The sequence below is a fragment of the Octopus sinensis genome, unplaced genomic scaffold (genome assembly GCF_006345805.1).
Source record: "Octopus sinensis unplaced genomic scaffold, ASM634580v1 Contig18997, whole genome shotgun sequence".
Lineage (NCBI taxonomy): Eukaryota > Metazoa > Mollusca > Cephalopoda > Octopoda > Octopodidae > Octopus > Octopus sinensis.
The window spans coordinates 39,708-55,202 of NW_021836159.1; the positions used below are offsets into that span (position 1 = coordinate 39,708).

At 34.2% G+C, this 15,495-nt stretch overlaps 1 protein-coding gene across 4 annotated transcripts in view; it reads left to right on the forward strand.

The window, feature by feature from the left end:
* LOC115231971 (neurogenic locus notch homolog protein 1-like) overlaps positions 1-15,207 on the forward strand; it is a 54,907-nt gene extending 39,700 nt beyond the window's left edge. For 2 of the 4 annotated variants that reach the window (XM_036500187.1, XM_029801848.2), the window contains exons 3-10: positions 2,223-2,305; positions 4,483-4,650; positions 5,774-5,918; positions 7,247-7,357; positions 8,252-8,371; positions 9,918-12,020; positions 12,817-12,834; positions 14,598-15,207. In XM_036500187.1, the coding sequence (XP_036356080.1) occupies positions 2,223-2,305; positions 4,483-4,650; positions 5,774-5,918; positions 7,247-7,357; positions 8,252-8,371; positions 9,918-12,020; positions 12,817-12,834; positions 14,598-14,773 (2,924 nt within the window). In that variant the 3' untranslated portion in view covers positions 14,774-15,207. The remainder of the gene's footprint in view (positions 1-2,222; positions 2,306-4,482; positions 4,651-5,773; positions 5,919-7,246; positions 7,358-8,251; positions 8,372-9,917; positions 12,021-12,816; positions 12,835-14,597) is intronic. The other 2 variants (XM_036500189.1, XM_036500188.1) reach the window with 2 other exon arrangements.
* Positions 15,208-15,495: the final 288 nt, after the last annotated feature.

Here is a 15,495-nt window from a genome sequence, read left to right on the forward strand (position 1 = left end):
ACATCTACATACATACACATACACACACTTCAAACAAAACACACACACACCTCATATACATACACGCACACACACATATTTCAAGCTACCAGAACCTTCCACTGACCATTTTCCTACGCACATGTGTAGGTAGACCAACAACAGGAGCCACACCTACTATAAATTCTTCCTATGACCTTAAACAATACTAAGCCCAACCACACACATAGATAAACAGCCACAACCACACACACACAGATACACAGACACAAGTGCTATCATTACACACACACGCACACGTAGACTTGCGCGCACGCACATACCCACACATACACACATATACCTCCTTCTCTTGCACTCTACAGTCTTTGAAAGAACTTTTTCTTCACCCATTCCCTTCCGGTCATTCAATATATGACCGCGTGTGTATCGTTGGCGATTTTCTTCCTCCGTCTTCCCTTCCTTGGACCTTTCCTTTTTCTATGTTTCTGACGAAGTTCTCCGCTTCAAACGTTAAATCCTCCTCTCTTCTTTCATTTCCTGAGCGTCCAATAACACTATACTTGTTCCACGTTCTCACGTTGTTGTGTTTTCTCTTTGTTAATGTTTTGATTAACTATATGTATGTATATATATATATATATATATATAATATATATATATATATATATATATATAGTCAAAAATTGTGAAGCATGACTGTCAACACTACTACATGAACCCGAAGATTGCAGAATTCAATGCATGAAAGTACTAGTTCAATCAGAATGAATATTTAACATTCTACTATTTCATTTTATTTTATTCAATTATAATATATTATCTTATAATATATCATTATAAGATTGTAAATAAAACGTGAAAATCAGACAAGGTTGGAATTCTTTTTATTAATATATATATATATATATATATATATATATATTATATATATATATATATGTGTGTGTGTGTGTGTGTGTGTGTGTGTATGCATTTATCAATGTGCAAGTGAGTTTATTTCGTAGCGATCGGTTCTACATGAGACTTTTATATGCAACGCAATATTTAATAGCGATATAGATCGTGAAATTCAAATGAGGGGGCAATTGGTTCCCTTAGGAGGGACTAAAATCATGTAAGATGATGCTAATTATGAAAGAAAGTGCTCAATATATCATCAGTGATGGCAGTAACAATGATGAGGCAAACGAATACTTAGACTTGATGCTAGAAAGAAGGAAATAAGAAGAGTAGTAACATAATATTGAAAAAGTGGAGTTTCACAATGCCCTCGGTAGATGTCAGCAAACATAACCAATTTATCTGAAACTGGAGACAAAAGAAGTCATATCTTCACATAACACACTAACGTACCTAGGTACTCAGATTTAGATATTACTCCTTATCACTTTCTCTCTCTCTCTCTCTCTCTTTCTACCTCTCTCTCTCTCTCTCTTTCTTTCTCTCTCTATCTCTCTCTCCATGTATGTATGTATATATGAATGTATGTATATATTTCGTTAACCCTATATGCATGGCGAAAACCATCAACGTGTTCATATTTTGAAATATCTTAACTGAGGAAGATCTTGCGTAAGAGACGAATTTTTGGTTTATTTATTGCGCTACGACCTGAAACGTAGGTATTAAATGCCTTGAAAGTATCATTACTTGCTTTAATTTCATTTTTTTATATTATACAACTCCATGCCAGAACAAGCTAGCCAGACCTTATTCCATTTATACGGGGACTCTAACATGAATTTAAGATGGTTTCTTCTATTCGACCCCAGTCGGAAAATCTTGGTCATATGCACTGGTTTTAAGCATAACACGAAATATCAATACTCTGCCTAGATGAGTAAACATTACACATATCCAGAGAAATTTCCACATACGGTGGAATGATTATAATCTAGCGTAATTTGTACGAATGTAAAGACAAGGGTAATATTTTTCTTATTAGAGTGGCTTAGTATTAGAAAGAGACTTGATTCACAAAACATCACTAGAGATAACAGTAAGTCTCTGTACATGGAGACAGTGTAGTTTGGAGTTAATGCAGACAGTATACATGGAGAGAGTGCAGACAGTCTGGCCTGATAATATATCTACGTTATGTGTATATAACATCTTTATACTGGAGGTTAGAGAGAATGGGAAGGTTATATCATCTGTGTACTTGTGTGTGTGTGTGTCTGTAAATTTTCACTCTCGTATCCCAATATAATTTCTGTTTCATTTTTTCAAATTAATTTTAGGTGATAATGTCATTGATCTAAATAAGGTATTTATCGGTACAGCACGTAATCCGATCACGTACCTGATTAGACAGCCGTTTCAGGTAAGTGTTTGGTTTTGGAATGAGATGTTTCTTAAAATATAATTTCTTAAGATTGTTAGTTTCATTGCGAGGAATTACAACCGTGTTTCGTGGTCTGCTACCACAACAGCTACTTTATAGAATCCAGTTAGCTCAAGACATCATCAGGAGGAACCACGTCCGGTTTCGGCCCCTACTCCTCTACCGACGGTGTCTTCAGCTCTGGTGTTGGGTGCATGTCTTCTTTATTCTGTTCCCTGGCCTTTTCGATGTATACTTTCAAGACAAGAGGATGTTTTCCACTCTGTCTTCTTGTGAAGATAACTGGATAGCAATCCCAATTTAAATCATGCTACGAAATATGCCAGAATAATATTTTCCCGAGTTCCAAAAAATGGCATGATGCATTTACATTTATTAAATTTCCAAGGGAGGCGTTATGAATTATTGGATGACTACGTTAAATTTATCCTAGATTTTCCAGTATATGCTTGTGAATAAAGTATTCATTACGTATTGAATAACGTTGCCAGCTAATATATACTAATCAGTCTACAATATGTACTAATCAGTCTAGCCATTTTAACTAGGTTTTTTTTCGTTTGTTACTGATTTAAATACTTATTGCTATCAAGCGTTCTTTGGAAGGATAAAACTCTGAAGGACGGATGACCAGTCTTGAAATTTTATTATTATTATTATTATTATTATTATTATTATTATTATGATTATTATATTATTATTATTATTATTATTATTATTATTATTATGATTATTATTATTATTATGATTATTATTATTGTTGTTGTTGTTGTTATTATTATTTACTTATTTATATATTTTGTATACGAAGATTATACTGTGTTTTATCTACAGGTGTTTACTTTCCACAACATAGGCATTACAAAATGCAAACTTACTATATTAAGTTTATCACATATATATATATATATATATGTGTGTGGTGTGTGTGTGTGTGTGTGCGTGTGCGTGCGTGTGTGTGTGTGTGTGTGTGTGTATGTGTGTGTGTGTATTAAAAAATAAACACACACACATATTTATGAAACTACAATCTACTCACTGATTACGTGTTGCATTTACTCACTGGAAGACATAACTGGATCTTGAGATTTATCGACCTCTGATCCAAAAGATATTATAGATAGATAGCATGTCTGTAGAACGATGTTATGATGTTCTCGCGCTAACAATACTACAGAACTTGAGCTTATGACAAAAGTAGGAATGTAAAAAGACCATTGATGAGTTAAGACAGCAACATGCTGTATATCTGTTTCTACGAAAACTACAGTAGTGATCATATAGAAAACGAAGAAATCAGAACTGAAAGGTTGCTGTTTACAAATTTTTCTATTTTCCTTGCGTTGTTGAAAGAGAAGAAATGTGGGCGGCAGTTAGATTAGATGTTTTAATACTTCTTGGGAAAGGATAATATTGTGGTATTTCTTAGATTGTGACAGGCAGATCGCGACAGAATGGAAAGTCTGATAATAATAGCATTTACCTTTTCAGCTCACTATTTATCATATTGCTTCCTCCATGAGGTGTTACATTGGCCAACCGAAAAACTCTTCAGATGTTACCGACTTAAATGAAAACTGCTGGCCTTCGTGTCTAAATTAGAAGCGATTATTATAGACTGTTGGTTCATTGTTTTGCAGCAAGATCAGAGTCGGAGGCGATTTACTTGCTCGTGGGTAAATCAATTCATTTCCCTTATATCACTAATGCTTACGAAACAAGCATGAATATAAGAGCGTTCGCATTTTCCAAAACTGAGACCTTCTGACAACATAAGAACTAATATTACTGAGTTTACTGTTGTTATTTACATGTGTTATATAGGCGAAACAACGATCGTTCTTCTTCACAAATATATAAATCAACGCTATAATAACATAATAAAACATATATGAAGGTATTCACGATTATATATTATATTTTCAATAATCTAGATGTTTATTAATTAATGTATTGAATAACCTATAAATCTGCTATGCTATGCAAACCCACACGGGTGTGCGTGTGTGTGTGGGTACGTATATGAGAGAGAGAGCCACAGAGACAGAGAGAGGGAAAGAAAGAGAGAGTGTGTTTGCATTCTCGTTTATAATTTCATTGTTCTATCTGGTTGTACATATTTCCAATAATATATACCTTCAAACCTCTGTTTTCAGAAATTCGTTGTTTCGTTTACTGCAAAAAGCAACAACGAATTGATAGCCGATTACGTTTACCAAAGTGGTAGTCATTTGCCTCAGAGAAGCGTCGATGAAGCCAGGTATGAACTGATAACAACCCGTGGTAGTCAGAACCCTACTAGTCAACTGACATACCAAATTCGAGTAAGTACTTTAACTATCTCAGTTGCCTTGGAATATCTAGGTATTATGCTACGCCACCTATCTTAATTGATTTGAGCATCCCTCATTCTGATATGTGCTACTGCAGCAACACAGAGCTCTAAGCGAACAGCAAAAGCATCGATCGTCAAAGATCCTTGACAGCTCTTGCATTTCTTCTCTGTGTACATATGTATTCTAGGCCATGGACGTAGAGTATCATACGGTAGTTGATGTGCAGATGGTAGTGAAAATACCTGGCATTATTTTTATGTCCAATCTACCCTTAAAAATGTATTTTCCACATCTTTAGAAACTCAGAAATGATGCTATAAACCCGTGGCGAAGCCTAAAATCGAAACCTTACTGCTTTAGTAACTAGTAGCAAACCACACTTAGATCAGTGACGTGCCTTGCATACCAACTAATCAGCTTGCAGAAATACCACTCCATATTATAGAATGTTCTGTTATGTTCCGCGGGTTCACTCTTAAACATTAGTTTATATAAGCAACAAGGCCGGCAAGCATTAGCGCAGAGGTTCGAGAAGGTCCAAGAAGCTGAATGAACACTTGATTCTTTCTCCTGCTCGGCCTGTGTTTAAAAGAATTTCTTTGTCAGCAATGCATTTTTCCAAGCACATAGCATAAACACAATATCTTCATCTCTCGCCACACAAATAAGTAACCAGCCAACACTTAGTCAAAACAAATCAAAGCCATACATAGGATGCACAGACTGAATCCTGTGTTAAAGAAATCGTCGACTATAACGAACAGAGTATTTCTTTCGCCTCTCACGTGAAGCTAGTAATTTCTGTTATTAACGTAACTATTAACTGCATTTGCTTATAAGTACACCACGATACTCTACTGGCACGTCATTATGTTATACTATAAATATTGGGGTATATTGCTGTATAAATAAATGTTAAACAACGTTAGTTGATTTTATTATGGAAAAGCACGCAGTCTTAATACCATACCTATATATAAAAACTCGTACACCAAAACCACCAACGTTTATATTTTTAAAGCGGTTCGTTTATGATCAAAATATCAGAATTCTTCTTTAACCTTTCTATTTTCCAAAGTCTTAGAATGTCTTTGTTGTTGTTATATTTCAGAGTTATTGCAGCCAAGGCTATTATGGTCCGAACTGTGCCATCAGGTGTGATATTCCCACCAGCGAGCAAACGAGGTTTCAGTGTGATGCTAACGGTCAAAAAGTCTGCAAGCCTGGTTTCTCTGGTCCATTGTGTAATATTAATGGTACGTGTATATTATTTCTGTCTCTTTACATCATGAATTCAAATCCCGCCTGGATCAGTTTTACCTTTCAGCTTCCAGGGACTCATAAAATGTGGACCAATTTCTTCTTAAAACAATTTTGGCCTTATGACGAATTTTAGTAAAAAAAAATATATATAGTCTTCAGTTATTTTGCTATTACGATTCTATTATTTTGTAATATCAAATGTTCATCTACGCAGCTCATTTGCATCATTTATTGTTTTGTTGTTGCTGCTTGTGTTGCTAATGTTGTTATTGGGCTCCGTTCGGATACATCTGTAAACTCAACATACTAATCTTCTGTTCATCAGTGTATTCTAGGTCCTTACTGTACAAGCATCATATAGTTTTTGATGCACATATAGCAGAACTGCAATGAAATATATTTTACTGGTTATTAATTTCACCCAATACGACTGAACAGACTGTTGAGGTAGAAACTACTAAGTATCGTGACATTTGTATGGTTTTTGTCTATATAACACAGAGAAATAGGACTATTTACACTGTTCTCCTACGGTATTGCGTAGATGGAAGTTTACATTTATTTCAATCAACACAAATGTTTCTATATTACCTGTTAAATTGAAGCATTATACTTCATGTTATACTGTTTCTAAAGATTTAAAGCTAAAGTTTTAATTTCTGTATAGATTGAAATGACGAGAACCCATTCTATTCATACGATTTTCTTTAAGATTAGCTAGCACTTCGATTATCGCGAATCTGATCCCTAGCACTTCAAATTCTTGATGATCTAAAGCTGAGTCATCGAAGTTTTCTTTTTAAACCCCATAAATACCATTATTATTCATGACAGTTTTCTAATAAAAAACAGTATTAATCCATGATGGATTAACTCCTGTTATTTTTATTTAAATAGCGTCTCTCTGATCTGTAGTCAAGACAGAAGCACATGATTGCAAGCAAACAAACATTCGTTATTATACAGGGCTCCTGCTCCGTATAGCAGAAAGCTACGCTGCTATATAATACTTATTTACGGTGAAGCATTCTAATGAACGAGAGTTGAATATCTTTGTCATTATTCTCAATATATAATAAATGATGCTTTGACACCTTCACCTGTTGACTGACACGGTGTCCATTCCACTGGCAACTGCTCAATTCAATACAAAGTAGATAAATCTCTGTTAAAATATCAACAAATTCTCTGTTTGTGAGATTGTAAATACATTCCTGAAATAAATGTAGTTGATTCACTTTCATTTTATGGAATTGCATTATTTATATAAATAGAAAGAAAATATGTGCGTAAAAGATATGTATCGCCAACACTTTTTCAGCTGATCTATGTCGCAGCTCTCCTTGTAAAAATGATGCGACCTGTGTCCCAATGGGCTCTACGTTTAGATGCATCTGTAAACAGGGATACACAGGACAATATTGTAATAAAGGTATTTACTTTTTTTCTTATAACTTGTAAACTTTATTTGTAGGAATTTGTGACACTTTTTAATCCTAATAATCGGAAAATTATCAACATGTATTTTATTTTAGCTATAACAATGCTGTTAATTGAATCTATTTCATAGAATAAGCTCTTTTCAACGTGGACATCTTTAACATATGTACTCTCAGATTTGCACTTCTAAATACATTAGATATTTATACAGCATTCCGTCTGGTTCTACATGTATTCCACCTGCTTGTGTGTTATGTACCTCCTCAAAAATATTCCAAGTAGTGGTTATTTGGTCATTTGTTTAACTGGACAATAATAATTCGTTGTGAGTGAAAAATAAAGCTCTTGGTAGTTGAGGTGTTAACCCATTAGTGCCCAAACTTCTTTATTTGATTTATACCAAACATCTCATTTATACAACATTATCTATACAAAATATATTTTTTAAAATTATTACAATATTTAAAAAACACTCCAGTCTTCATGGCTAAAATACAGGTGTTGCAGAAATATAATAGATTATCTTTCTGGTCCTAAAAGAAGTACTATGGGTGCTAATGGTGGTTAAAAGTTAATATCTAGTACTAGTTTCATTAATACCATGCAGATATGAGTGGATAATTAACACGTTAAAATAAATGGAAGTAAACATTTAAAAGTAGATAGGCATCTAACTGTCGAACAATTTTTTGTTAGCTACATGTTTTTAAGCAGGTGGAATTTAACTGCAAATATAGTTGAGAAGGTGTTAATAATAGTCCCTAAAAAATCTAGCAATGAAAACATGCATTATATTGCAATACCTCTGGTGTTATTTTAAACTGGAATGAGTTTTCAGAACAAAGTTTAACAAAGTGAAAAATGGGTTAATATTGATTTATCTTAGGGATCGACGAATGCGGTCTGACGACGACTCCTTGTTTAAATGGTGGTATTTGCGTTGACGGAATTAATGGCTATTCCTGCAGATGTGCATATGGTTATACGGGACCCAAATGCGAGACTGGTAAGAATCATGAATTTCTATTTGAATTTACAACACTATAATAAACTAATGCCAAAATTTCAGCAAATGTAAGTATTGCAAACAATTTAGACATCAAGTTCCATGGTAAACTGAGAAAGACCAACGCACTCTAAAGATATATCTAATCAAAAATATGAAAAAGGAGAAAACAAATACTGCTTTCAATTGATTTGAATTCTATCGTCAATATAAATTATTTCAGCAGCTTTATAGCGACTTATTAATTTACTAAATGAAATTTTTTTTCAATTTCAAATTAGAAATATCTTTCTACTAAAATCATTTTCCTTCTTCATATATAAAGCCACATAAAAAATGTGTGACCTATCTCTTTATTTTGTTGGAAGACTAAGTCGGTAAGCGATAGGATATTCTCAGACTAGAAGATACAGGAGGTTGCTAATACAGTAATCTCTCGGCATATCACGGTTCACCCATTACAGTTTATTTTTCGAGCTTACGTCGATTCCTCCGTAGTGTTGTTTTGCATTTACAACATAAATGCATTTATAAAATAAATATATAAAAATTATAAAAATAATAATAATAATATACAGTGCTGCTCCTTCTTCGTAGATTTTCACCTATCGATGGAGGTTTTGGAATGTCAAATACGCGATAGTCGAGGTATTACTGTATATCACATTAACATTCGTGAGGTAAAAGGTCTTTATAATTACTGTTTGTAATATGATGATCGGGTTTAAGAGGTAGAAGCGGGATTTGGAGTGGAACACGTGAGCATGACACGTGTGCAACTCGGAGATGTGACGAAGAAGGTTCATCCAGCAAGTTAAGAATTTCACTATTAAAGCTAAAAACGAACTAGCCAGTGGTTAGATTTGAAGATTTCTAATAATCTGGAATATATCTATAAGCATGCAAAGAAGTCGGGGATTAATGGTGTCCAACATAGATATGAGAGACACATTCCTTACTGAGTGATATCTGGATCTCACATAACCTAATTTCTACCAACAAATAAAGCTTATGTTCGCAATTGCATTGAATACCACATTAATTTCGGCATTGGGATTACATGGTACAAAAAGATATTTAGAAAAGTAAAACAAAAATCATTCAAACGAAGTGAAATATATTATCATTGTCCGGCAGTCGTTTACTTAATACATCTTTATTTCTATTATCAAATGATCTTATCTTAATTAAATTTCTATTTGAGAATAATTTTTGACGTTTTGTAGATGACCTGTGGGCTAAATTAGTAATTGTAAATCAATCATACTAATCGGATAGTGATTTTGACTCAATAACGATAATACTGTATTAAACAGGTCTGCTATAATTATAGTTAGCTATAAGACGTCTTAAGTGTGCTAGCATTGCCACCGAGTTGTAATTTAGAACAGTTGGAAAAAAACGCACAACATTATCTTATTTACAAAACTGAATCTTTTTTGTGTTTGTATTTAAGTAAGGCATTTATGGATTTAGTGAATGTTGTTTTATTAAATAGTAAATCAAGTAGATTTATTCTGTTAATTTGTTTTTGTTTTGAATCTAGTTCTTTCAGCATGTTTGTCAGCACCTTGTATGAACGGTGGTCAATGTTCGAATGCAGGTACATCATTTGTGTGCCAATGTCTTCCTAACTTTTACGGTCCTCGTTGTCAAATTGAAGATAAATGTCGCTCAGTGACTTGCCTAAATGGTGGCCGATGTACTACAACTAACTTTGTTGCGAAATGTAATTGCCCATCTGGATTTACTGGTCCACGATGTGAAAATCCCATTAATTCCTGTCAATCTTCACCGTGTCAAAATGGTGGAACATGCTATCCAAATGGAGTTCAATTCACTTGTCGTTGCCCTGTTGGACTCAGAGGACTACGATGTGAACAACCATTTTGCTCAGCAAATATCTGTCAAAATGGTGGAACATGTCAGCTTGTAAACAATCAAGTTTCTTGCATATGTCTCAATGGATTTCAAGGTAATAGATGCCAGGTGCCGATTCAGTGTTATCCACCATGTCAAAATGGAGGAATTTGTAACACTAACACAAGAATGTGCAACTGCCCTCATGGATTCGTTGGCCCAGATTGTTCAAGAAGAGATGATTGCGCGTTAAATCCAAATATCTGTCAAAATGGTGGAACATGTCAGCTTGTAAACAATCAAGTTTCTTGCATATGTCTCAATGGATTTCAAGGTAATAGATGCCAGGTGCCGATTCAGTGTTATCCACCATGTCAAAATGGAGGAATTTGTAACACTAACACAAGAATGTGCAACTGCCCTCATGGATTCGTTGGTCCAGATTGTTCAAGGAGAGATGATTGCGCGTTAAATCCAAATATCTGTCAAAATGGTGGAACATGTCAGCTTGTAAACAATCAAGTTTCTTGCATATGTCTCAATGGATTTCAAGGTAATAGATGCCAGGTGCCGATTCAGTGTTATCCACCATGTCAAAATGGAGGAATTTGTAACACTAACACAAGAATGTGCAACTGCCCTCATGGATTCGTTGGTCCAGATTGTTCAAGAAGAGATGATTGCGCGTTAAATCCAAATATCTGTCAAAATGGTGGAACATGTCAGCTTGTAAACAATCAAGTTTCTTGCATATGTCTCAATGGATTTCAAGGTAATAGATGCCAGGTGCCGATTCAGTGTTATCCACCATGTCAAAATGGAGGAATTTGTAATACTAACACAAGAATGTGCAACTGCCGTCATGGATTCGTTGGTCCAGATTGTTCAAGAAGAGATGATTGCGCGTTAAATCCAAATATCTGTCAAAATGGTGGAACATGTCAGCTTGTAAACAATCAAGTTTCTTGCATATGTCTCAATGGATTTCAAGGTGATAGATGCCAGGTGCCGATTCAGTGTTATCCACCATGTCAAAATGGAGGAATTTGTAACACTAACACAAGAATGTGCAACTGCCGTCATGGATTCGTTGGTCCAGATTGTTCAAGAAGAGATGATTGCGCGTTAAATCCAAATATCTGTCAAAATGGTGGAAGATGTCAGCTGGTAAACGATCAAATCACTTGCGCATGTATAAATGGCTTTTATGGAGATAGGTGCCAGTTCCCAAGTCTGTGCTCTCCAAAATGTCAAAATGGAGGAACTTGTAATGTAAACACAAGAATATGCGACTGTCCTCCCGGATTTGGTGGTCGAGATTGTTCGAGAAGAGATCCTTGTGCTTCAAAGCCATGTTTGAATAATGGCCAATGTATTGTACAAAATGATTTTGACTACATTTGTGCGTGTCGCCAAGGATGGAGTGGTAAAAACTGTGGGAGTACCACTACGCCTTGTTCGAATAACCCCTGTTTGAACGGTGGACAGTGCTATCCTATGGGCAACAGCTTTACTTGTTATTGTCCACAAGGCTGGACTGGACAGAGATGCGGCAGTCAAACCAATCCATGCACTCCAAATCCTTGCCAAAACAACGGCCAGTGTAGCATGTTTGGACCAAATGGATTCACTTGCACTTGTGCTAGTGGATGGTCTGGCAAGTTTTGTAACGAAAGTGGTTCAATCTATTGTCCGTCTCGCCATTGTTCTAACGGAGGAACCTGCATCCACACTGCCAACCAATTACGTTGCCGATGTCCATTTGGCTTTAAAGGAATCTACTGTGAAGGTAAGCATAGCTGTTTAATGTTACATAATTTGTACTTGTGAACCGGATCCATAATTCGATTTTGATTTCTAGCGACAATCTTTTCACTTTACTTAGGTATGCGTTCAAAAATTGTATGGACATTAATTAGAATATACTGTTTCCTATTTCTATCTTTTCCAGAAATTAATATAAAACCAAATTACTATTACACATAATTATAATACAGTTAATAATTTTAAAACTTTTGACAATTTTAATATTCCAAATTTACATTTTTTTCATGAATTTCTTATACAGTTCTAAAATTTTGAAAAATCCCTGATGTTCTCGAAATCAGATTGCTTAATCGTTTATTACCTTCTTCCAGCCTCTGGAAAGTGCCAGTTCAAATCGCTTTTGTTTATTGCACATATAAACATTTCATTTGAATATTGCTGGAAAAATTTGCCCCCATTGAACTGTAAAATTGTTTTGCTGCTTTGAATAAGAATAGAACTTATAAAAGCAATAAACAGATATACCAAGATAATTGTATTAAAGGAACTAACGGAAATATTTCATGGAAGCATTCCGCGTGCAAAAACACCGGTAAACTTGCAGCTATTGGAGTTCCCTATCTTACTATTTTTGTTCTTTTTTTAAATTTTAAATATTAATAAAGGAATTTTTGTTTCTTAATCCAAGATTAATCTTAGTTGGTAAACGTTTCCCAATTCTGAGACTTACATGATGTGTGTTATGTGTTTGTGTGCACGAACATATGTGTATATGAATGAAACTAATATGGCTTTTGATTTATATTGTTCTTTTGTAGTACCAGACCGCCAAGCAAGTAAGTACAATACCTTTAATTTATTACTAAATTTCAGGAGTTAATAAATTCATTTTCCCTATTTGATTTGCTCAAATTATTAACATTTATTCTGATCATTTCATTTGGCGTTTTTCAAACTGACTACCCCCACCTTAACGATTATGTGTTCACATGAGTATATTTTTTTATGCCTTGATAAGGCTAGGAAAAAAACTGCGAATATCCATTTAAAGCATCCGTCTTCACTGCCTGAGAAATGAGAAAAAAGAGTGTCGTTAGTTCTATGTATTTAAATGATTTCAAGTTAGTAGCTTTAGGGTGGGCATTCAACAAACAGATGGTTCTGTTGGCATAAATATATCAAGAGGAAAACAGAAATTTCAAATACACGAGATACTTACGTATACGGAACAGAGATGTAAGTACGTTCGAGTTGATACATATTGTGACAAAACGAATGTAAGAAATACATCAGATATTTATGCAGTGATTAGATAAACAGCTTCTTGCTGAGGGTAATTATTTTACAATGCAGGGTTAAATATGAAAGAAATATAAGATTCTGACCAGCTTTTCTGATACTGACAGCTAGTATGTTTTGGTTAAAAGGTTTCATTCACAATATATTGTTTACAAAAATTATCAAGTTAAAATTTTCTCTTTAAAACACAAAAATAGAAAAGAAAAATATACATTCGTTTTGAAATTTCTCAAGTCAGTTCATTGAATATGCAAAGCAAATATATTTTAGTAACTGATTAAGAGGATTTAACTCTTCCTCATGCTTTATCTTCATCTGTCATTGCCATATAGGAGTACATCTAAGATTCTGTTGTTAAAAATTATGTGCTGTAAATCGGTTATATTTCTACAATGCACAAAATATTTTAACAATTGTTTTAATACAATTCCTAGTATTATTTAATATCAATAATATAATAGGCTTTTTTAAACATCAGAGTCCACCTGAATAAAACAGGAATCAAAGGGGTCCATAGATGAAAACAAATAGTTAAAAAACACTAATTTGAATGAATTGAGATGAGAGTCGACGAAGATGATGGTGGTGGTGGTGGTGTTTATATTCATTTTAGTGTATAGAACCTATACAGCCACTATGCATTATCTTCTGATTAATACCCACTTGTACGCGAGTGTGTGTGTGTGTGTGTGTGTGTGTGTGTGTGTGCGTTTGTGTTGATTTTTAAGATTCATCCATATGTAATGAAGCTGAGTTGTTATGTACAATTGCTTGTGTTTTTAAAGGGATAAAAAGAGACCAGTCTCTCTTACGAAATGATTTGGGTTTCCAAAAGCAGTTAAAGCAATTCATCATTATTGTTTTAACATCCCCTTTTCCATGCTTGCATAGGTCAGGCAGGCACATAAGACCTTGCATCTGTCAGATTTTCTAGAGCTGAATACCTTTTTTACTGCCAACCCACACCTGTCTCCAAGTAAAAAAAATATTTCCTTATAGCCAGACATGTTTTTGCAGGATACTGGAAATGAATAAACAGTCTTCTATGAAAGTGACACTCATTTACAACAGTTATGCAGTAGCAAGACAAGGAGACACAAACATACACACAATCACAATTGCACACACAAATAGATACATATATACACACACACGCACCTCATGTTGCCAGTCTAATCAATTACATAAATGTGATCATCGATAAATGTTGACTTCATAAAATATAGAGATAATTAAAATGCTAAATTCATTTAATTGACACTTGTAATGAAAATTTATTTTGTTTACTTTTTCTCCTTAGGCTTCAACTGTTCTGAACCTACAGGTCTTTTCCCTGACCCACAAAGCTGTAGACATTTTTATCAGTGTGACTGGAATATTGCCCAGAAAAAGGATTGCCCTGGAAACTTGCACTTCAACAATGTCAAGAAAGTGTGTGATTGGCCATACATTGCCAAATGCAATATCGGACAATAAACAAGCAAACAGAATTTCCATTATTCTAACTATTTTCCCTGCAATATGAGAACATGAAGAATCCATTCCACCATATGGAAATGTTAGTTTCATTTTGCGCATATATTAATGAATATTCATTTTCTACAGCAATTATTTTCTCTATACACACACGTGCGCGAGCATGTACACACACATGCACACACACACACACACACACACACGTGTGTGTGTGTGTGTGCGTGTTAATATTTCTGTCTAATTCAAATGCATTATCCTGTGATTATAGAATAAAATAATGTATGCATAATTCTTTGTCATAATTCTTCTTGAAGCATTTGCAACCAAATCTATGTACGACATATTCAACAAATAAAACAACAGAACCTATTTTAGATTAGATTAATTAATATTGCTCTGAAAATGAAATAAACAAATTACTAAGCTAATTTTAACAGTACGTCTTTGTTTTATTTTTGGACTTAATTTCTTTTTCATATTTCTCCCCTCGTTCCCCCTCAAGGTTTTTTTTGTGGGTTCTTTAGACATATCACTGTCATATAAATATCGGAACCAGTGCTGAGATCACAAGATGATATGCAAATTATTTTGAACGTAGTCACTCTATATTTTTTTCTCAATGCACTTTAATATACTATACAGATAGTTTTAAATATATAAGCAGTTGTGATTTTGCATCCTACATCATAGAACTAGTTTACAACATAGAAGCTTCCACTATT